The sequence below is a fragment of the Danio rerio genome, chromosome 15 (assembly GCF_052040795.2).
Source record: "Danio rerio strain M-AB ecotype USA chromosome 15, GRCz13ab, whole genome shotgun sequence".
In the NCBI taxonomy this organism is placed as follows: domain Eukaryota; kingdom Metazoa; phylum Chordata; class Actinopteri; order Cypriniformes; family Danionidae; genus Danio; species Danio rerio.
Window position 1 is genome coordinate 35,944,724 of NC_141035.1, and position 25,277 is coordinate 35,970,000.

At 32.3% G+C, this 25,277-nt stretch overlaps 1 protein-coding gene across 8 annotated transcripts in view; it reads right to left on the minus strand.

Moving 5' to 3' along the window:
• The window catches only part of nbeab (neurobeachin b), a 569,044-nt gene that overhangs the window by 211,300 nt on the left and 332,467 nt on the right, over window positions 1-25,277 (minus strand). For all 8 annotated transcript variants that reach the window (XM_087284306.1, XM_087284305.1, XM_087284304.1 and 5 more), the window contains exon 36: window positions 25,272-25,277. This exon is cut by the window's right edge and continues 161 nt beyond it. In XM_087284306.1, coding sequence (XP_087140432.1) covers window positions 25,272-25,277 — 6 coding nt within the window. The remainder of the gene's footprint in view (window positions 1-25,271) is intronic.

Sequence of the window (25,277 nt, forward strand, 5' to 3'; positions counted from 1 at the left end):
ATTTTAGTCAGTGCTGAAACTTGCCATGACGCGACTTTCCTCACCCAGGGTGGTCCAGCTCTTCTTCCCACATGAGCAAATACTGTACTCTTTTAACAACTCATTTGGGTCCATTTAAAATATTACAGCAGCTTTTCAAGATCAGCGACTTTATTTAGTTATGACAAGAGCTAGATTGTGCTGATTGTGTGTAAGTATATAATTTAATCGTTTTTAGATGTAATATTGGCAGGTATTTTATCTATTTATTTTAGAATGCTGTAAATGAAGCAGGTGTATCATTACACTCATATAGTTCTTTACATAGAAAAACAAAAGAGAAGCAGACTATAGTCTATATTTTTCACTAGATGTTGACATGGTTGGGCAAAATACATTGAAATATATATAAAAAAAAATAATAAAGTTCTGTGACTAAAATATAAAGTCAGGTCCATAAATATTGGGACACAATTCTAACATTCTAACAACAATGGATTTGAAATGAAACAAACAAGATGTGCTTTAACTGCAGACTGTCAGCTTTAATTTGAGGGTATTTACATCTAAATCAGTTAAATGATGTAGGAATAAAAAACAGCTTGCTTGTGTGCCTCCCACTTGTTAAGGGACCAAAGTAATGGGATAGAATAATAATCATAAATCAAGCTTTCACTTTTTAATACTTGGTTGCAAATCCTTTGCAGTCAATTACAGCCTGGAGTCTGAAAAGCATAGACATCACCAGACTCTGGGATTCATTTCTGACGATGCTCTGTAAGGCCTCTACTGCAACTGTCTTCAGTTCCTGCTTGTTCTTGGGACATTTTCCCTTAAGTTTTGTATTCAGCAAGTGAAATGCAGGCTCAATTGGATTCTGATTATGGGATTGACTTGGCTATTGCATAACATTACAAAAAAAAAAATAAATAAAAAAAAATAAAAAATATATATATATATATATATATATATATATATATATATATATATATATATATATATATATATATATATATATATATATATTTTTTTTTTTTTTTATATTACAAATATACCAAAATATATTACCTATATTCACTCAATAATTGATAAAAATATTAATTTTCAAAATGGGGTGTACTCATTTATGTTAAGCACTCGATGTGTCACTTATAGTCCTTTTGTCAGCTGTTTTCAAATGGCATTTTCTGTTCTTTTTTCTAAACCTTACAGGGTGACTATGCGACTGTGATGTGCAATTGACTGAAACACACAGAGGACATTTCACTGCTGAAATTCCCAGCTTGACTGCTTCTGGAACGCAGCATTAGTAAAACGTTTGGTGTTATATCAACGCTTATGGAACACCTCTAAGCCAATCAGATGTAACCACAACTAACAGTGTCACATTCACAATGCTGCTGTTGTCCGGGAGTCTGTATTGGAGAACATAGCAGCACCTAATAGGCTACTTAATTGTGTTATATCTCAGAAAAGAATAGAAAAAAAAGTCCTCACATTAAAGAACGGCTCCTGATAGCCGCTTCATCTGAATGGTAATCACTCAACGGAATTATCTTCCGACACGCTCGACTTTACCAATCGTGCAGCTCATGATGACAGGCGTAAAGGATGGTGGAGGGCCGACCCTCCTCGAAAGCGGCTCAAATTTATTAGTCACATCGGCCATCAATCACCCAAATGGATTTCCAACTGCATTTTAAAAGCTAATTTCCCTGCACTGATAACCAAAACTATCAGCCGGCCAGAGTGCCAGTCATTATTTACTACTGCTTTGGGTCTTTCTTTTTTTTTTTAAATGCATCACAAAAGACGGATGTACTAAAAAATCACGTATCCCCCCTTCTCTCCTCCGCATATTAAAAAACACTCCAAGAGATTTAGGACTCGTGTGTCCATAGGGCATGTGTTGTTTGTGAAAGGCTGTAAAAATCTGACAGCCATGATTCAGTCTAAAACGGCAAAAGGGGAAATAAAGGAAAGGATAACAATTTCATCTTTAAAAAATATATACAGCTGTGTTCTTGTTTGGAAAGGCCGGCTTCAGATATGATCTATTGGGCTTTTACGCGGGTGTTGTGGGGGATTATGGGAGGCTGGTTCGTGAGATGGATTACTCTGTTACCAGTGCTCCTCCGCAGGGCTTGAGCGGTCAGACCGAGTAGACCTTCATTGTACATCAGCAAAGATTCATTTAAGTGGGAGGATTCAGTGGTGCAATCGTTCTGTCTAGACAACTGTTTTGACCACCTCTGAGCCTCTTTGGTGAAACAGAGTCGTTTTCAGTAAAACCTTTTTTCAAGGAGACAGAAGAAATATTCCATATGGAATCCCAATCTTAATCCAAACTGCACTTTAGGTTGTTCGCACTTAACAGGTTTGGTTTGATAGAAATTAACTCTGTTTGCGAAGTTCATTGGAATAAGCGTGAATATCTGAACCCTGGTGCAATTCAAAACAGTTGACGAAGTGTTCTATGATACATTCAGAGCAATGTACTGTAGAGTCAGATGCAATGCAAGTTTTTTTTTTTCCAAGTTTTACACTGGCGCAGGTATAATGATCATGTACAAATGCATTTGCCGACATCTGTGCAAAAATCCATTACAAAAAACAGTTTAGGAAATATTTTCAGTGACACATTTGGCCAATGATTGATATGGATGTTGTCATATGACTTCTTTATTTTTTTTAACTGGTTCTGACCTGGGATGCGTTTTCCAAAAAATGACATAACTCACGGCTGAACTATCATAGTACGATGCATTGTTTAGGAAAAGAACTATGTAGTGCAAGCGTTTCTCAAAACCACTTGCTTTGTCGCAGATCCATCATTTGAACCAAGTTAGTTATAATGTAGAACGTCCATAAAGACACTCTAAATGAGGTGGAGTTTTAATTGTTTGTGCAAACTATATTATTGAAATTAACTCTGTTAGCGAAGTTCATTTGAATAAGTGTGAACATCTGAACCCTGGTGCCATCCAAAAAAGGTGAACAAGTGTTCTATCATACATTCAGAGCAATATACTGTCGAGTCAGATGCAATGCAAGTTTTTTTTTTCCAAGTTTCACACTGGCGCAGGTATAATGATCATGTACAGATGCATTTGCAGACATCTGTGCAAAAATCAATCACAAAAAAGAGTTTAAGAAATATTTTCAGTGACACATTTGGCCAACGATTGATATGGATGCTGTCATATGACTTCATTTTATAATTTTTTTTAACTGGTTCTGACCTGCATGGGGTGCATTTTCCAAACAATGACATAACTCACGGCTGAACTATCATAGTATGATGCATTGTTTAGGAAAAGAATTATGTAGTGCAAGTGTTTCTCAAAACCAGTAGCTTTGTCGCAGATCCATCGTTTGAACCATGTTAGTTTTAATGTAAAACATTCATTATGACACTCTAAATGAGGTGCACCCATCTGCGCAAAAGTCAATCACTAAAAAGAGTTTAGGAAACATTTTCAGTGACACATTTGCCCAACGATTGATATGAATGTTTTCATTTGACCTCATTTTGGGTTTTTTTTGGGGGGGTGCGTTTCCCAAACAACAACATAACTCATGGCTGAACTATCATAGTACGATGCATCATTTGACAAAAGAACGATGTAGTGACGAGTGTTTCCCAAAACCATAGTTGCTTTGTCACAGATCCATCGCTTGAACCACGTTAGTTACAACGTAAAACGTTCATAATGAAAAAACTAAAACAACTGAAAAATGCTACAGTGTTTCATTTGTTGGCCATGGTCTGAACCAAATGAAACGAACCACATGTGTGAAAGCACCCAAAGCCATGAAGTTGCCAATTAATTTATGGTGGTCTGACAAATACGTTTCCTTGCAGCAAAGGACAAAAAAGCTGTTTTGGATATATGCATGAATACATAAAATATAGTAATGTCTCAGGCACTTTTGTTGTCTCATGACTTCAATTAAAAATATACATAATGAAAAAAGGGATCAATAAAAAGAAACATTTTCAGTTTTCCAGACTTTCTACAATAGCTATGTTTCTATTCACTCTTTTTTTATGTGCATTTTGGATGTACACATAAAAAAAAATATTGATGAAAGTACCAAGATGTGCAGATAAATTGTGAATATGTGTATAAAAAAAAACATATATGCATTACTGAGTAGGATAAACTTTTTATTCGATAAGAAAAGAGGCAAACTCTGATGGAAACACATTTAGCGAACAAATTCCAGTATGCACATACGTATATTATAATTTTGTTATAAAAGATCATGTGATGATAAAAATGCATGTATGGACAAACCAGGGGGCTGACCACATTGTAAAACATCTAGAATGTTGTTTGGGTCATTCTAAACGTCTTAATCATTTCAGTATTAGTGTTATTGTATAATTAATTACCTCCAGAATTGTCAAGAGCAAATGTGCTTCACGTCTCACGCCTTAAAATGACACCATTGCGTGTTGGCATTGTCTTTTAAAATAAATAATAATGCAAATAAATAAATTAAAGTCATTAATTAAATAAAAAAAAATGTAAAAACATTTGTGCAGCTTCTCTTACCGCGTCAGATTCAAATATTTACTGTTGATATTTAGCGCCAGTTAATCAGGAAGTGACAATTTTGTTCCGTTTACTCACTGGATGGAAACAGTGCTTTATTCGCACATATTTTATGCGATATTCCGATTTTGTGCATACATTTATACGCATTTTTGGATGGAAACACCGCTAATGAAAGTTGCTTAGCAGAAAAAAAACTCTTGTTATTGTGCTGACACTACATTTTCATGGCAACCATTGTTGAAACAAATGAATCAAAGGACATCACTTGACAGTCCAAGCAGAAAAAATATAAAGAATGATAAAAGAAGCACGTTTGTGTAAACTGCTAGATTATAAAAAATAGGCTTAATAGGTAAATATATGATTTATTTCTGTTTCTTCTCTTGAACATAAGTTTATAGTATATAATCCAAAACAATCTATTTTGAGTTTATGAATCTGTCATTGATGTATTTATTAGGGATGTCAAGATCCGATCGCGTCAATGCGGTTTTAGACTCGATCGGAATCGGATGTTACCTTTCAATCAGGACAATATGCATAGATATATATGTAGATACTCAACAACTAATGACACTGACTCTGACTCGAGGGCAAAAAAGCTAATCGGGACATCCCTAGTATTTAATGTACATACAGTACTGTATGCAGAATTCACCCTTCGGCTGAGGCACTAAATGATCATTAAATAATGTTAAATTGACAGCTCTAGAAAAGATTACAGCCATGACCACGGTCACAGAGGCCAGTGATGATTATGTACAAATCACATCACCACAGATAGTCTCTTGTTGTGGCCTGTAAGAGAAAGAGAATGGCAGGGAAATTCAATAAGGCACCATTATGCTCTCATTAAATGCATCCATTGGGGACATAAATGTAGCATAATTAGTAAAATAGCGGTAATCAGTGAAGGGTCTATTTTGGGGTTGTCTGGTTTTCCTCAGTGCCACATAAACCCTGTGATGTTACGACTGCCACTGCCCATGTTCGTGACACTAAACACACGCTCAACACTTTCAACGAAGTTAAGCCAAGACACGCTCTTTCTGTTTGAAGCTGAGGTGGTATTAGCACTGCTTGAAATGAATACAGCTTGATCTTCAGGGTTTGAAAGCCAAAATCAATTCCAAGACGGAGATCATTTAATATGCTTTTACGATGTTTGTTTGAGGTATACATCATGGAATTGCACTTCAGATGGAAATTATTTACATCTGAGGTAGCTGATCTCAATCTGAAAAAGCCACAGAATGGATGTCTCATGCAATATTTAAAAAAAACAGCTTTTGGTAAACAGATCTTCTCCAGTCTGAACTTTCGTTTCGGTTTTTATTTATTCTTAAGAGTATACAGTTGAAGTCAGAATTATTAGACCCCCTTTGAACTTTTTTCTTGCTTAAATATTTCCCAAATGATGCTTAACAGAGCAAAGAAATTTTCACAGTATGTCTGATAATATTTTTTCTTCTGGAGAAAGACTTATTTGTTTTATTTTAGCTAGAATAAAAGCAGTTTTTTTTGTTTGTTTTTTTAAGGTCAATATTATTAGCCCCTTTAAGCAATATTATTTTTCAATAATCTACAGAATCCTTATACAATGACTTTCCTAATTACCCTAACCTGCCTAGTTAACCTAATTAATCTAGTTAAGCCTTTAAATGTCGCTTTAAGCTTTATAGAAGTGTCTTGAAAAATCTAGTAAAATATGTTTACTGTCATCATGGCAAAGATAAAAAAAATTGAAATATTAATAAGATAATATTAATTACATTTATTAAATATTATTTATTTAATTAATATTAATTATGAATTAATTAAATTAGAAATATTAGAAATGAGTTTTTAAAACTATTATGTTTAGAAATGTGTTGAAAAAAATCTTCTCTCCATTCAATAGAAATTGAGGAAAAAAATAAACAGGGGGGCTAATAATTAAGGGGGGGGGGGGGGGGGGGGTTATAACCTATACCACATCTTTGGACTTGTTGGGGGATCCGAAGCACTCGGAGGAAACCCATGCGAACACGGGGAGAACATGCAAACTCCACATAGAAATGACAAGTGACCCAGCTGAGGCCCGTACCAGTGACCTTTTTTTAGCGATTGTGCTAAATAAATAAACCAATTTCAAATCATGCAATCAAACACTCCTAAACTGCTAGTAATTTTCAAGTCTATGTCTTCTAACACTTAGCCTTAATATTAGCCATAATAATAATAATAATAATAATAATAATTGTTGTTGTTGTTTTTGTTGTTGTTGTTGTTATAATAATAATAATAATAATAATAATAATAATAATAATAATAAATGTAATAAAAAATTAAAATACTCAAAATTCTAAGACAAAAAGAAAACTGCAAAACTAATATTACAATACACAAAATATGAATGAACAATAAATAAGAAAAAAAACTTTTACTCTAAAAAAATCTTAGAATTACATGATCTGCAATTGCAGAATTGCTAAGAATTCTGTTGTACTCAGAGAAAAGACACAAACTCAGAACTCTGATTAAAAAGGGAAAATTACAATAGGTATCCTCAGGGTTCTGAGTCAGAACTGATATTAAAAAATTCAGAATTCTGTAACAAAAAAGTAAGAATTATGAGCTGTAAACTCAATTCAAAGAGAAAAAAGTCAGAACAGTGAGATGAAAACTCAGCATTCAGAAACTGACAATTGTTAGATATAAACTCAGAATTTAAAAGGGGGAAAATGAGAACTGCAGGAAATAAACTGACCTACCAAGAAAAAAAAAGAAAAAAAAAACGTAGAATTGTGAGATTCAAAAAAGTGTACAAGAAAAAGTGAGAATTTCAGGATGTAACCTCAACACTGAGAGGAAAAAAATCTGATTTGAAAGACGCACAATTTAGCAATAAAAATGTATAAATCGCAGGATGAAAATGTGTAATTAAACCAAAAATGAAGGTGTGCGCTCATCTAGGACATTCTTGAAGGCAGGTGCTTGATCATAAATAATAAATAAATAAATCGGAACACTGCCATTTTAGCTCAAGAAAAAGCATTTATTATAAGAATGTTTGGACCTACATGGTCTTTACCAGATGAAAAAATACTATTTTATAGCATGCAAATGCAAGATTTACTGTAAATTTGCATTTTGGTCTGAATTGTGAAATAAAAAGCCAACAAGCTTCCATACAGTCCTCACAATGTCTCTGAATCAAGCTAAAGCACTCAAGCAGACACACAAAAAGTACTTTGGCTTAAGACTGGCAAGGCCTGCACCCCGGATCACTGCTCTGGATGAAGACAGGAGCGTCTGCCTACCTGAGAGACAGAGTTCTAGTACAGGTCACACCATCCTTCTCATCTGTTTCGGCAAACTGTCCATCTCTCATCAAACCCAAAGGCAACGAAGAGGGAAAATTCTTGCTATCTTACACTGAAGGCCCTCTTCCAACAGACAATTAGCACAGGCTTGGAGGTTAAACATGCCCACTTTGGTCAAAAAAAAAAATGTAAAGCTTTGCGTGATAAAGAAATTTTGTATGCATTTGGCTAGTAGTAATTAAATTAGGATGCATTACAATTACCATATTGACAATCACATGATCTACATTCCAGTTGTCAGTGGTAAAATCTAAATAGGATACAGCTTCAGATACTCATATTAATATAGCATCCTTTTTGTGACACTCTACAACAATAACTTAAATATATTTATATATATATATTATATTTTTACTTTACTGTGAGAGGGATGGGGTGGAGGTATGTATTTACATTTATCATTTTTTTTTACAGCCTGATCTCATAATGAAACATAACCATTTTACATATTGTCAGAAAAGTGGCTAATTCTTATGCAATCTATATGATTTAATTTGTATGGAAATTTGTAAAATTTTTAAAAGAAGGTGTGCCACCAAACCACATCTCAATTAGGGAGAGAGCGATTCGCAGAAAAATTTTTACAAAAGATAGTACAATTACATGTTAGCTACTAAATCAAAAAGAGCCAAATTGCCGTGAGATTGCAGTGATTCTTCCATTACTGTTTTCATAGATTTTCATGGGTTTTATATGGGATTTTGGACACAGCAGATGTGAAGGTCATGGAGAATTTAAAAAGTAATTTCAATAGTTCCTCCATCAGTCTTCAAATGTCAAAGATCATTTGAATCACATTCATTGCACTCACATACTTTCCCTAAGTAGGTTAAGGAGACAGATTGACCACAAGAAAAGAAAAAAATTCACCCAAACAGTTGCACTGAATGTGTATTATTTATTTATTTATTTATTTATTTATTTATTTATTTATTTATTTATTTGTTATTCACTGTAAAAAATGTAAGCCAGTACAAAAATAAAACAAAGCAAAAAACATAATCCTTATTTCCTTTCGGTTTTTCTTTGTTTACTCAACGTTTGAAAACAACAGCGCCACTGACCTAACATTATTTGTCAGTAATACAAAATAAAAAAAGTTGGGTTAACATAAGATTAGTTGAGAGAACAACAACAACAAAAAAAATCCTTATTTCCTTTTGTTTTTTTTCTCGTGTACTCAACATCTTATTGTTTTTCACCTTTAATTGATTAGACAGAAAGGAGTACAGACAGGAAATCGTGGAGATAGGAGAGAAGGGAAGCATAAGCATAGGACCTTGAGGTGGGAAGACAAACTAACCACTACACTATTGGCGCCGACATACTCAACTTTTGAAAATAGCAGTTACTTACTGTTACCTAATCAGTGACCTAAAATGTCTGAAGTTGAGTGCATAAAAACTCAGTAATACATCAGAACAAACAAACATGGCTCAATTGAAAAACAAAAACCTAAAACCAAAACAGAGACAAATGTTTAAACATTTATTAGACACAGAATTAGAAACAGGACAGGAGGTAAAACAACAATAACAGTAAACAAGACAAGAATCAAAACGTGGCAGGACAAACAAGGAAAAATGCTTTGTAATGCTTTTCATGTGAAGCATGCTTACCTCTAATTTCAATTGAACTATGTCTTTTTGCTCTGATAATGTATTAACTATAAGTACCAATTTACAAAAGAGTTTCTTTGTTTACTTAACATCAGATATTTTAGGTCAGTGAAGCTGATGTTTTCAAAAGTTAAGTGAACAAGAAACAATGATGATTGATTGATTGATTGATTGATTGATTGATCCATTCAGTGTAACAGCAATTTACTTATTAATGTCCATAATGCAATCAATACACATTGATGAATTTTAAATAAGTAAATAATTAATAAAGAAATAAAATTTAAATTGATAAATTTACAATTAAATAAATAAATGAATGAATATTTAAATAAATGAATAAATAATTAAATGATCAAATAAATAAATAAATAAATTAAATAATCAGATAAACAATAATTACATGAATAAATAAATAAATTAATTAATTAAAAATTAATTAAATAAATAAACAAATGAAATTATTAAATAAATAAATAATTAAACAAACAAACAAACAAATAAATAATTAGATAAATAAATATATATATATATATATATATATATATATATATATATATATATATATATATATATATATATACATACATATATATATATATATATATATATATATATATATATATATATATATATATATATATATATATATATATATATAAATATATATAAAAAAAACTTTTAAATATAAAGTTAAATAATTAGAAAATACTTAAATAAATGAACAATTAAATAAATAAATAAATAAATAAATAAATAAATTAATTAAATTAAATAAATAATTTAAAATTGTACTCTTAATACTGTGAATACTGTTACTGGAGAACTAACTAAAATAAATAAAGTGACCATAATGCAATTAATACACATTGATGTATTTTAAATAAGTGGAAATAATTAATAAAGAAATACAATTGTATTTAATAAATGAACAATTACATAAATGAATAATTAAATAAATGAATAAACAATTAAATGAACAAATAAATGAATAAAATAATCAAATAAATAAATGAATGAATAATTAAATAAAAACTTAATGAACAATTAAATAAATTAATTAAACAAACAAACAAACAAATAAATAAATACATGAACAATTAATTAAATAAATAAACAAATAAAAATAAATGAACAAATGAATGAATTATTAAATAAATAACTAAATAAGTGAAGTAATAAAATAATTAAATGAACGAATTAATAAAATAATTAAATAAATAAACAATTAAATAAATAAATGGAAAAAATAAATTAATAAATGAATAAAAACGATAAATAAATAAATATATAATGAATAATTGAATAAAAATAAATAAATAATTAATTAAATGAACAAATAGTTAAATGAATAAATAAATATAAATAAATAAATAAATAAATAAATAATCAATAAATCAATCAAGTATTTCTTTAATACCCAAATAAATTGTATGATTAATATATTTTTATCATTTTTTTAAAGTAATTTGTGTTTTTTTTTTTTTTACTCCATAATTTCCACACCAAAAATCCAAAAATCTTTTCTCAAAAGCTCAGACCACAATCCCATTTTTGGGTGGCCTAAACCCCAAAAGGGATATATATATATATATATATATATATATATATATATATATATATATATATATATATATATATATATATATATATATATATCTCCCTCAATTGCCGCTATTAAAATTGATAACCTTTCAACCACTCCCAAAGAGACTGCTTAACCAAGCCGTATGTATCTGGAAAGCTCCATTCTATCACCAAGTTATTATCCAGCACCGGGCCACTGCCATCCATCAAACAAGAGACCACGCATGCCGTTATTCAAGGGAAATGGTGCCTCCCTCATTCTCCACCCACCAACAAATCAATACATGCCACTATACTCTCCATCCCATGCCACTGTCTTTTTTCTTCATCTCCCTCCTTTCTGTCAACGTCCTGAAAAAAAGTAATTATACAAGAGAAAGCGTTGACAATCAATACTGGAGTCAGGTTAAGTTAAGGTCTGACGTGGTCCAGGTATGCTGGTCCTCGATCAGCTGTCAGCCGTAGTGCTGACGTTGACAAAGGGCATGAACGCAACACCGGTGATGCTCTTTCACTGTGACCGCACACTTTACATTTGTGTTACGGCCAGCCATTCTGGAGCAATTAGCACCTGAGCGACTGTTTGGAGCTGCCCTAAACTCCAGGTAATGGACGCTAAGAAAGAGTGTTATTGGACAACTGGCATAGTCAGCTGTGCACCATTGCATTGCAAAAAATGCTGATGGGAGAATCAGTGGGTGTCAGCTTTATTCAGCATGACATGATGTTTGGGAAGAGTGCTGAGTGTGTTTCACACTGCGAGCATGAGCAGTTCAACAGACAATTCAGATAATTATCAGAACTGAGAGATGTAAACTTAGAATAAATGGATGAATGGATGAATGAATGAATGAATGAATGAATGAATGAATGAATGAATGAATGAATGAATGAATGAATAGACTTGTGAAGTGTGAATTTTAAATTCCAAAAATAGAAGTCAAAACTGCAAAAAGGCGATTTAGAAATTCATAAAGTCAGAATTGCAAAATGTAAATTGAGAATTGCTAAACATGTATTAAGTAGAACTCAGAACAAGACAGAATTGTGAGATGTGAACTGAAAATTGCAAGTGATAAACTCTGAATTATGAGATAAAAATGTAATTCTGAGACATTAAACTCGAAAAAACAGAACTGAGAGATGTGAACTGAGAATTAGAAAAATATATGTATATAAATGTGAGGTGGAAATTTCCAATTGCAAAAGAAGTCTGAATTGCAAGAGATTTAAAATTCCATGAAAAAATCAAAATTGCAATACATAAACAGAGAATTGCTAGATATAAACTCTTAATATGAGAAAAAATTAAATTGTGAGACCAAAAAAACAGAATTATGAGAAAACTGAACTATAAGATGCAAACTGAGAATAGCAAAACATAAACACAGAATTAGGGGGGTGGGGGGATATAAACTTTGAATTATGAGATAAAAATTGAATTCTAAGACGTAAAACTCAGAACTGGGAGATGTAAACTGAGAATTAGAAAAAAAATTTGAATGTTAAGTAGAAATTTCAAAAATTTAAAAAAGAAGTCAGTATTGCAAGAGATCGATTTAAAACAAAGAATTGCAAGATTTAAACTCAGAATTATTAGAAAAAAAGTAGAATTGTGTGACGTAAACTCAAAACTACAAAAAAAAGACAAAATTACGAGATGTAAACTGAGAATTGCAAAATATAAATTCAGAATTATGAGGAAAGTAAAAATGTAAGACAAACTCAGAATAACAACAAAAGACAGAATTGTGAAATGTAAACTGAGAACGATAAACAATATAAACTCAGAATTATGAAGAAAATAAAAATTCTGAAATGTAAAACCCGAAAAAAAAAGCAAAACTGCAAAATGTAAATGGAGAATTGCTAGATTTAAACTCAGAATTATGACATGAAAAGTAGAATTGTGAGACAATAAAGTATGAAAAAAGACAGAATTGCCAAATGTGAATTGAGAACCGCAAGATATAAACTCATAATTATGGGAAAAAAGTAGAATTGTGAGTAGTAAACTCAAGTTAAAAGTAAAAGACGTCTTACAATTCACATTGTAAGATGTGAACTGAGAATTTCAAGATATAAACTAAGAATTAGGAGAAACATTGTCCAAATTGTGAGACATATTGAAACATATTGAATATAAAATATCGAATTGTGAGACTTTTTTTTTGTGTTACATTTTGGAACAGTTCGCATTTGAAGGACAATCCACACAAACAAGTAGAAAAGTATAACAGGAAAACTAGCATAATCAGCTACAGGCCTTTACATGCCAAAAACTGCTAATTAAAAAAAAATAAAAAATCAGAAGATGTCAGCTATTTTCACCATGACATGCGGCCGCCGGCCAGGGAAAAATTTGTCACAGAGTGTGTTTAGCACAGCTAACAGAAGCAGTTAAACAGACAACGGCTAATGTTTTTAATAATAAGGCACCAAATTTTGTGACTGGACTACCAAAAACAAGACAATTTGCATAAAACTTTTTATATTATAACTTAAAAGACCTTAAAAAGCAAGCAAACAATGCAATGTAATCTGTATAAATAACACACACACACGCACAAACAATCCATTCATTTATTTTCCTTCAGCTTAGTCTCTTTATTCATCAGGGGTCGCCACAGCGTAATGAACTACCAACTTATCCAGCACATTGTACACAGAAGATGCCCTTCCATCTGCAAACCAGCACTGGGAAATACCCATACACTCTCACACACACATACACTACGGCCAATTTAGCTTATTCAATTCACCTACACCGCATGTCTTTGGACTGTGAGGGAAACTGGAGCACCAGATGGAAACTCACGCAAACACTTGGAGAGCATGCAAACTCAACATAGAAAAGCCAACAGGCCAAGCCGAGACTGGAACCAGCGACCTTCTTTGCACAAACAATACACAATGTAATAATACAAAGTTACAATATTTACAGCATTACAGGTTCTGTATTTCGGTCCAACTAACAAAAATGAACTGAACAATAGAACAATACAGTGAGAAAATGTCAAATATTTGCAACCTATAATTGATTATGACAATAATCCACCTTTTAAACCGTCTCCAAATATGACACATGATTTACAGAGCCAGATAACAGGCCAATGACATGCAAATAAATGGCTGTGTGATTTTTCAATTTCATAGATTTTTTTCCATCATTAATCCCGACGCGGACATCTTCTCACTTCTGACACGACTGAACTTTATAATTCACTGATGGAGGTCAGAGGTCAACAGAAGAGGGAAAGGAAAATAACTCCCTCAGAGGAAAGCGAAAAGAAAAAAAAATCTGACATCCAATTTTCGCCTTGATTTATCAGTGTAAAGCCAAAATTGATAGTGTGTCATTATTGGGCTCAGAGCTGTCCAGAACGTCCTATCAAAGCCTTCTCCTTCTGATTTAGCAGCCCAGATCAATACAACCCTATACTGTTTCAATTTGAGAAGTATTGATTTTCTGATGCCGACTCAATACAGGGGACATTCATCATCAGGCAAGCAGAAAGTATGATCGAACTGAAGATTCGTGCGCTGGATTTGGTTATTTGGCTTTCAGCTCAGGCAGCCTTTGAGAAATCGCTATGCAGTGCTGCGTCTTCTGACAGATTATTAATGTTGACAGAGCTAATGCACTGAAATCATATTTAAGCTTTTTCTTCTTTTGATAAATAAATAACTGTTTCCTCTTTTTGTTTTTGAGTAACAACCAACCAGCTCGGTCAGACCTTCAAGAGATACGCTATATCTATTTATATCTGATTAGATTTACGGTTTTCATAAAACAATTATGACTATAGGTGCCAAATATTTCAAACAATACCCAGCAAATACATTTACGTAGTGGTGTCTGTACATTGTTGCATTTTTTTAAAGGCAATGTTGCCACTTTTGTGCTTGCTACATTGTTACAACATAAAAATGTAAGACGTGAGAAGGCTGTAAAAACATTGTCGTTTGACATTCAGCAACCGTGAGATGACGTTCTTGCTACATGTACTAATGTTTTGTTTTGTTTTTCCTGGCAGTTTATCAATACTGCCTAGAATACAAGATAAGCTGATATAATTTTATAGTATCGCTTAATATTAAATATCGTTCATTCATTTTTCTTTTTTTTTTTTTAATTGAACAACTGCATGTGTAAACTTTGAAGTGTAAAAATGCCACACAACTGAATATAATCAAACCTTTTATTATATATTTCACAACATTTAATACATACAGTACACATAATTATAAGCAAACAGAAATATAGAATAAAGTTATATAAAATATAAAATAATAAATATAAATATAAAAAAATATAAATATAAAATATAAAATAAACTAAATAAAGTTTAGATTATATTAAATGCTTTATATATATTTATATATATATATATATATATATATATATATATATATATATATATATATATATATATTTATATATAATTATTTATAATGAAACTAAAAGGGATAAATAAATAAATAAATAAATAAACAAACAAACAAACAAACAAACAAATAAATGCAGACACTACATTGAAGCTCTGTAATGGAGAATACAGCAGACCGGGGAGCACAGCCGAAGACCATGTATAGTTGTTGGTGTGGAGAAAGCAGTCAGAGAAAGAAACCAATCCAACAGAGAATCCAGTTCAGAGATGGATCCACAGATGCCAAAAGTCAAAATAGGCAGTGAAAAAGAGATAACTGATCAGAGCTTAACACAACAGGACTACACAAATGACCACTGATGACTTTTTTAGCAAGAGGAAATAAAGCAATATTACATCTCCTCTGTCGCTGTTGAAAGAGACGCTCAAAGGTCTGCTGAAATTTGAACTGATTCATTGATGACGAGTAAATGTTGACCAGTGGTCGTCTATCGCACAACCTGAAGCAACGTACGTTTAAATGGCAACAATATGACACCGTTGTGACAACCTTCAGCAACAAAGTAGATCCTCAATCTTTTTACAAGGTTGGTATAACGTTGTAGAAAGTCGTTACATTGAGGCAGCGCTGTGTGTTTGTTGGGTATATCTTATAGAGTATTTATAATACTGCATATGCACAGTTCAAGTGCTTCAGACCCTCATCTATCTATTTAGCTTCCTATCAAAGCCTAGCAGCTAGTCAGAATGTGCTATTCATACTACAAACATGAACATAAATTGGAAATAAATAATCATGATCTAATGTAGCATACTAACCATGCTACAAACACAGATTACATCATACTAACAAAAAGTTAACATGCTGAAACATGCTAATGTGTTAACTGTTGTTAGAAACATGCTAATTGATGTCAGCAAAAAAAAGTATACATACCAGCAATATGCTAATTGATGGTAATATGATTCTAATCTGGTTAAACATAACATCAATGCCAATCCATGATAACAATTTATAACCTTAAACGTTCATGGTAGTATGTGCTAATTGAGCAAGAACCATGTTAGTAACATCTAAATTCATGCTAGCAACATTTTAACGATGTTTAAATTCACATTAGAAACATGCTAACAGGGTGTTAATCTATGCTAACTACAAATGCTAACCCAATGCTAGAAACATGCTAGCAGCATGGCAATTCATGGTAACATCATTGTAATCTTGTTAGAACCAACGTTAGTGCCAATGCTAATCCATGCTAAAAATGTGTTACCCATGTTAATTATATAGAACTTTTTTGGTAACAATGTGATAATCATGCAAAAATCATGCTAACATCTAAATTCATGCTAGCAACATTATAACAATGTTCAAATTCACAATAGAAACATGCTCACAGTGTGCCAATCTATGTTAACCATAGCAATATGCTAGAAACATGTTACCAACATGGCATTTCATGTTAGCGTCATTCTAATATGGTTATAAACATGTTAGCATCAATGCTAATTTATGCAAAAAATTTGTTATCCATGTTATTCATGTGGAACTTTATGGTAGTTATGTGACCTTGCAAGAATTAAGTTAGCAAAATTTAACTTCATGCTAGCAACATTTTATTGATGGTCAAATTACCAATAGAAACATGCTAACAGCATGTTCATTGATGCTAACTGTAACAATATGCTAATCTAATGCTAGAAACACGTTAGCAACATAGCATTTCATGGTAACATCATTCTAATATGGTTAGAAACATGGTAGCACCAATGCTAATTTATGCTAACAAGTTGTTAGCCATGGTAATTACATGAAACTTTATGGTAGTTATGTGTCCTTGCAAGAATCATGTTAGTAATATCTAAAATCATGCTAGCAACCATATAGGAATGTTCAAAATCACAATAAAAACATGCTAACAGGGTGTTAATCTATGCTAACCATAGCATTATGCTAACCCAATGCTAGAAACATGTTAGCAACTTTGCAATTCATGCTAACAACATGTTAGCGCCGATGCTCATCCATGCTAAAAATGTGTTACCCATGTGAATCATATGGAACTTTATAGTAACAATGTGATAATCATGCAAGAATCATGCAAACATCTACATTCATGCTCGCAAAATTATAACAATGTTCAAATTTACAATAGAAACATGCTCATTGTGTGCTAATCTATGCTAACCATAGCAATATGCTAACCTAATGCTAGAAACATTTTAGTAACATGGCAATTCATGGTAACATCATTCTAATATAGTTAGAAATATGTTAGCACCAATGCTAATCCATCGTAAAAATGTGCAAGCCATGTTAATCATATGAAACTTTATGGTAGTTATGTGACCTTGCAAGGATCATGTTGGAAAAATCTACATTAAAGATATACATTAACCTAATTCGAAAAACACGGTAACAATCATGCTAAAATCATAGACTAGTTAAATATTAAACATGCTAGCACTTTTCTGGGTAAAACCTTTAACCTCCAAGCTGTCTTTATGAAGACAACAATAAGGCTTGTCATCAAACAAATCTTAATCTCTTCACACTACAAGAAATATTTATCCGTTTATCTAATAATGTGCACACAACTGCATTGGTAATGCTTGTCAAAATACAAAGCTTTTCCAGTAGTTCCATAAAAGGAAAAAAAAAAATAAGGGGGAAAATCAAAGCAGAGCCACAAAGGCATCAGGGGAACATTTGTGTTTTCATGAGCCTAAATGTGAAAACATGATGCAGCACATTTTTCAAACCAGCATTTGATAATTCTTCATAAGTCTCTGGGCTGTAGCACAAAGGAGAAAAGCAATCTGTGCGCACTCATGCTCAACGACACACACAAACACACTAATACAAATAAATTCTCAGGCAGACACGCTAACACACATATGCAAAGTACACACACACACGCTTCAGAGCGCTGCAGGCTTTCTATTTTACAGAAGCCACATAAATGGGAAAGTTAATGTAGCATTGAATAAGACTAAGCTGCTCAGCTGTAACAGCGCCTTGAGCTCATGAGCATATTGCATCATTTTTCTTCTCCAGCAGGTTACCATTAAATTTGAATTTGTTGGAAGTTTTGTGGTACCATTTACAATGTGCCCCAGCTCAATAACCTTTTGTCTCAATGCAAATGTTATGCCTTCCAGGTGGTTTTCATAAATATTTGAATAAGTCTGAATAGTGGCAGAGACCTTCAGCCAAAGCACCATCTCAAGCTTTTTGTTATTATTTTGTGCAGTTGGTGTTAGATGCATTTCATTATTAAGGAATGAAAAACTTTGATATGGTTCATTTAAACCAGCAACACAATAAACATGTTGGATGATATTATGGAGAATTGCGAGGGCTGTGTTTAATTTATTTAATTATGTCTCTATTCATTGGTGTGACCGGGAAAACTGAGGAAAAACAGTTTATTATTTGGTTAAAAGTACATAATTTACTATAATATGCATTGTCTATCTATCTATCTATCTATCTATCTATCTATCTATCTATCTATCTATCTATCTATCTATCTATCTATCTATCTATCTATCTATCTATCTATCTATCTATCTATCTATCTATCTATCTATCTATCTATCTATCTATCTATCTATCTATCTATCTATCTATCTATCTATCTATCTATCTATCTATCTATCTATCTATCTATCTATCTATCTATCTATCTATCTATCTATCTATCATCTATCTATCTATCCATCCATCCATCCATCCATCCATCCATCCATCCATCCATCCATCCATCCATATATATATATATGTATATATATATGTATATATATATATATATATATATATATATATATATATATATATATATATATATATATATATATATATATATATATATATAAAATTTAATTTATACATATTAAATTAATTAATCATTATGAGAACTATAATTATTAAAATGGCAAAATAGATAACTTTCTATTGCATATGAGCAGTATATTTAATAAAATTACACTAATAATCTCATTAGCGAATGAACACCTTTACAATGTGAATTTAAATAATTAAAATTTACAAATGAGGTAGGTATCAAGCGCTTTGTCATAAAAGAGGCAACACTCACACTACTAATGTGCTACTAATAAAAAGTTTCTGATATTAGAAAAATAATCTACTGTAAGTTTATAAGATAACATAAGAAAAAAATATTGTTGAATCAGAACAAACATTAAATATGTATATAAAATATGCTCCAAACTAATCCTTCAAATAAAAATGGCATGCCCCACATTCATAGCTTTGAATGTACAGTCTAGTTACAACACAGCTCTGAGTCTAAAATCATGCCAGAAACACAAGATTCAACAGATCAGAATGACAGGCCATCTACAAACAGAAGAACAATCAGTGGAAGCAGCTGAGCTCTTTTCTCCATTTCCACTTGTACTGATGTTTCTTATTGGAGCGGGTAAACATTATGCCACCGGTGACATTCAGCCATCTGTAGTGGATTTCACAAACTTAATCAGAAACCCACAGCCACTGCCTCTGCAAACCCAGCCAATCTGAGACACCCTTCAGTAATTGTGCTGTGAGTGTGTTTGTATACAGTATGCATGTTCATCAGTGTGTCTGAATTCAGACATCGTGTGTTCAACCAAACACAACTCAAGAAGTTTTTGCTGCAGGCAGTCCACCTTTTTGTGTTTTACATGTTGGGTCGCACTTCCAGTTTTGGGAGCTCCCATTAAAAAAAGAACTGAAACAAATCATTTAAAAAACTAAACCTGCACTACAAATAATCCATAATGGAGTGAAATGTGAATAAGAGGTTTTGTACTTGATCTATATTCATTGTGAATATAACACATGCAGCATTGCTGCAGTAAGCCTTATCTTTTTATCATGGTCAGCTGAAAAGTAATTTGTTAATTCTTAAGTATTACAGAAGTTAATTCACATACACTACGGAACCGTCACCATATTCTAGTGGGCGAAGTCACTTTTACAATAATGCCTATAAAAATGTGAACCGTTTGGGATGTTTTTACCAAAATTGGTACAAATTTGTACAAGCTCAATCTGATGTCACATTAAAAAATGTGACACTTGCTGGCGCTTTAAACAGAAAAAAATGTAGAAGATGGCGTTTTCTCTAAGATGGCGTTTTCAAAGCCGCAACTTTTTCTACATAGTTTTTTTCTGTTTGTCTGCACGAAAACAGAGCATCGGGTGACTGAAACTGAAACTCAGGCCAGGGTGAAAATACAACCAGAGTTTTTGCCTCATGATTTCAACGTGTTCACTGTTTTCTTTCTTCCGACTGGCCAACACGGCTGGGTTCAAATCAAATGTGACATATGTAAATGAGGCAAATTATGCATGTTCGCTGCAAACACATTGCATTTTCCATGTAGTTCGAACTGATTGGGCGGTAATCTGCCTCTGTTCTCACGTTTGCAATGACTTGTATGTGATCTACTCGAGCACATACTTTATTCTGAATTTGGTGTGAACTCAGCAAAAAAGTGTCATTATCTCCGCCTGTTGGTCCAGTGTTCCCTCAACATACAGCACAGTGCAAATTTGGTTTATCATTTGGACAATTTTTTTTGATAAAAGCAGGGAATACTCTGTTTATAAATATACACATGCAAGTGTGGACATGGCCTAAATATGCAACTCTTTATCCGATTGACTTGAAAATAGACTGGTAGTCAAAGACTGAAAAAAAAAGAAACTTTATCTCTATGTTTGACTCATGCACTTATATACCATATATATGTTTTTCATGAACAAGTATTCTAGATATGTATTTTAAGTATTTAGAACTGCTCATATTTGGGCCTGATTTTTGCCTTTGGACAAAGTCCTTTTTTTATTAAAACAATTGCTTTCCCACTACTGGATTGCAGCACGAAAGGGGCATCCGCTGTGTAAAACTGGATAATTTTGCGGTTCATTCCACTGTGATGTCTCCTGAAGAACAAAGGGACCAAGTCGAAGGTAAATTAATAAATGAATAAAACAATTGCTTAAAATAACTATGCATTTGTGCAATAAGTCAGTTTAAACTGCACTTTTCATAACTATGAAGTCTCATGTGGGTTAGTTTAAGGGGGATCAAAACATCCAAACTTGGTAAAATAAGTTAAATCTGATGGCATGTTTAAAAAGTGGCAATACGTAGGTCACTTAAGGCCCAATCCCAATTCTACCCCTTAGCCTTTCCTCTTACCCCTACCTCTCATTTAGCGCGTGCATGCCAAGGGGTAAAGGTGTCCCAATTCTTTTTAGCTTAAAGGCATAGGGCTAGGGGGAAGGGGTGAATAGCCCTTCGAACAAAGAATTTTCAGGACAACAACCGAAACCAAGGGATAAGAAAATTTCCCAGAATACACCAGCCACAGTGGCAGCATTGCTGTACACAGAAGTAAGGAGATCCACAAATTGGTATTTTTGTCATTATTACAAATTTTTACAACAAACAAACATATGTTTTAATTGATTTTAAAACCACGTTCATGTTTTACCATCATGCTTTTTAAAAGAAAAACGCTAAAATTCGCAATCTATAATTCCTAATAATAACTCCTGTACAGCAGTCCCACAACATTCTGACACTTGATAAAACTCGAATACCCTGTCAGAAAAGTCTAGTGGCTGGGAATGGGCTTTTTACAGTGTCTGCTATAATGTTAATGTTGTTTTTGTGTGTTTACATAGATGCATATGGCCACTTTGTAAATACACAGTACAGTTACGATCTTATTGCCACATTAGATCCTTAAGATAACATAATATATGCCTTCAATAATTTCCTGAAGATGAATACCAAAAAATAACACAACTGGAATAACTACAGCAGTTGCGATCATCCGATAACACATGAAGCAAGAGATAGCGATGACATATGATGACGTGTGCAGGTGCTGTACCATTTCTTAGGGGTACATTCTGAAGCCCTTCCCCTTAACCCTGGGTTGTAACAGCTAATGGGAAGGGGCAGGGTACAAAAATAGAATTGGGATTGGGCCTAAATGTAGTGCTATAAACTGATAAAGAAAAGAATAAAATGGCTGTAACTTATGCAAACTTTTGTCCAATTGACTTGAAACTTGGTATGCGGAGAGTGATCAGAATGCAATTCCATGTGCATGCATGGACTTATATATCATGTATATGTTCCTTATGAAAACAAATTTGTGTATATTAGCTCATATTTTAGATTTGCTCGTTCGGAACGACTTTGCCTCCATTAGGCTTAAGACATAATCCAATTTCTTTTTCAGTAAAACAATCGATCAAAACAAGTACTGTATGTAAATGTGCTAAAAGTGCATTTTGCACTATAAAAAAGGCAAATAAATAAATAAACCAACAAGAAAATTAACCACTGTTAAGTGTCACCAAGTGAAACAAGTCTCCATCTAATCATTAGCCATTGGTCAAACAAACAGAAAATCCCAAAAAAAAGCACACGTCAAAGGTTGAGAGACAACCAACTTATAAACGTCTCCACATTAATCTGGATTAGGACTAAGTATTTAACATATATTTACCCTTTTATTTCACTACACGACTGTTTACACTTGTTGTTGGTATTTCCTAACCTTCTTCTCACTCACAATATTAAGACAAAACCGTTACTCTGTAGAATTATGTCTTGAGATCTTGGATTATGTTAGGTCTGTTTGTGTGTTTTGGTGGGAAACGGAACTCAAGTCATTTTTTTTTTTAAACAGGACCCTTGGGACCATTGTAACAACTACCAGGTGCGCGCGCACACACACACACACACACACACACACACACACACACACACACACACACACACACACACACACACACACACACACACACACACACACACACACACACACACACACACACCCACACCCACACCCACGCACACACATGCACACACATGCACACACACACAGTGATCTGTCTCTGAGGATTTAGTGGCCTGGTGTGGTAATTGAGTTTGCTGACCTGCAGACTGACCCTGGTGGAGAGCAAGAAAATGACATTAAATAGGAGTCACACCAGAGGCCTGGCTGTGTGTGTTTGTGTCACAGAGGTAATAGTGCAATACTTCACCTATAAAAAGAGCATACACAGACCATGAAGAAGATACAAACTATTACAAACACATACACATACACACCCAATGGTGCACAATGGCAATTCCTCAACTACTGTGACTTGATGATGACAATGAAGTGCGGAGCTTGTGCAAACATATCCATATCGCTACAACCAGATGCTTTCTTAACTGCAATTTTCTCATTTTTGTTGTTTATTTTGATCAAAAGGAAAGAGCGCAACACATTATTTTAAGTAAATTGAGTGCATGAAATATTCCATATTTCCTAACAAGCACATTCATCTTCAGGATATGTATAATTCTTTATGAACAGGCTACTTCCTTTTTGTAAATTATCGCTGGGTGACGCAAATATCATGGATGCTTATTTTAAGCAAATTAAAAACAACAGAACGAGAAATCTTGTGCACAGTTTACCAACAGCGAAGCAACAAATTTAGAAAGTGTGCACACATTCTGTTAAACTCAAGCAATGAATTATAAAACAATCATGGTCACAATTGATATATATTTTCTTGCATGTCTCTGTACCAACTTTCTATATATTCAACATGTTTACAGAAAGGTTAAAGGTTAAAGAAAAAAATCAGCATGCAATTATCCTTTATTTGTAGCACAAATGTTTTAAATGTTTTTATGTTGGCTATGACTGTATATCTCTGTAGTTCACGTCAACGTGCAACAAGTACATATCTAAAAAAAGTATAATTTAACAGTTTGTATGTAGTATACATAAACATAAAAAGATAAACTTAAAAAAAATCTGAAAATTAATTGTATCCATAAAAATAATAAGCAGTTCAAATGTTTTCAACAACAACAACAACAACAACAACAACAACAACAACCATAATAATAATAATAATAATAATAATAATAATAATAATAATAATAATTTTATTAATTGTACTATTGTTATTATTATTGTTATTGTTGTTATTATTAATAATTTATTTTTATTATGATTATTATTTTATGATGATGATGATTATTATTATTATTAATAATAATAATCATTATCATCATAAAATAATAATAAATAATCTAATACAGTAAATAAAATGTATATTATTATTATTATTATATGATGGATACGATGGTGATGATGATTAGTATTATTAATATTATTAATAATAATAATGATAATAATAATAATATTAATAATAATATTTTTTCTATTATTATTTGTATTATAATTTTATTATTATAATTACGATACAATAATTATTATTATTATTATAAGTAGTAGTATTAATACTAGTACTACTAATTATTATTATTATTATTATTATTATTATTATTATTATTATTATTATCATTGTTTTTTGAAGGATAACGTGGCACTGAAGACTAAAATAATGGTAGATAAAATTAATTCCTCTGCAGGAACAAATGACTGAAATCTGCAGGAATAAATTCTAAAAGGTAACAAATAAACTAAATAATAAATAAAGCACAAAACAGTATTTCACAATTTTCCAAAATATATTTTATAATTTGCTGTACTTTTGGGAGCAATAAATGCAGCCTTTGTGCCTTCTAAAAAGATTTTGTGCAAACCTCTGAATAATAATGTCAATACATGCACTGAAATAGTTAGTCAAATGTGAACAGTATTCTAAGAGTTTTTTTCTGACAACAGTAAAAGAAAGCCATCAGTCAGGAATAGATGCTGTACCTCTGT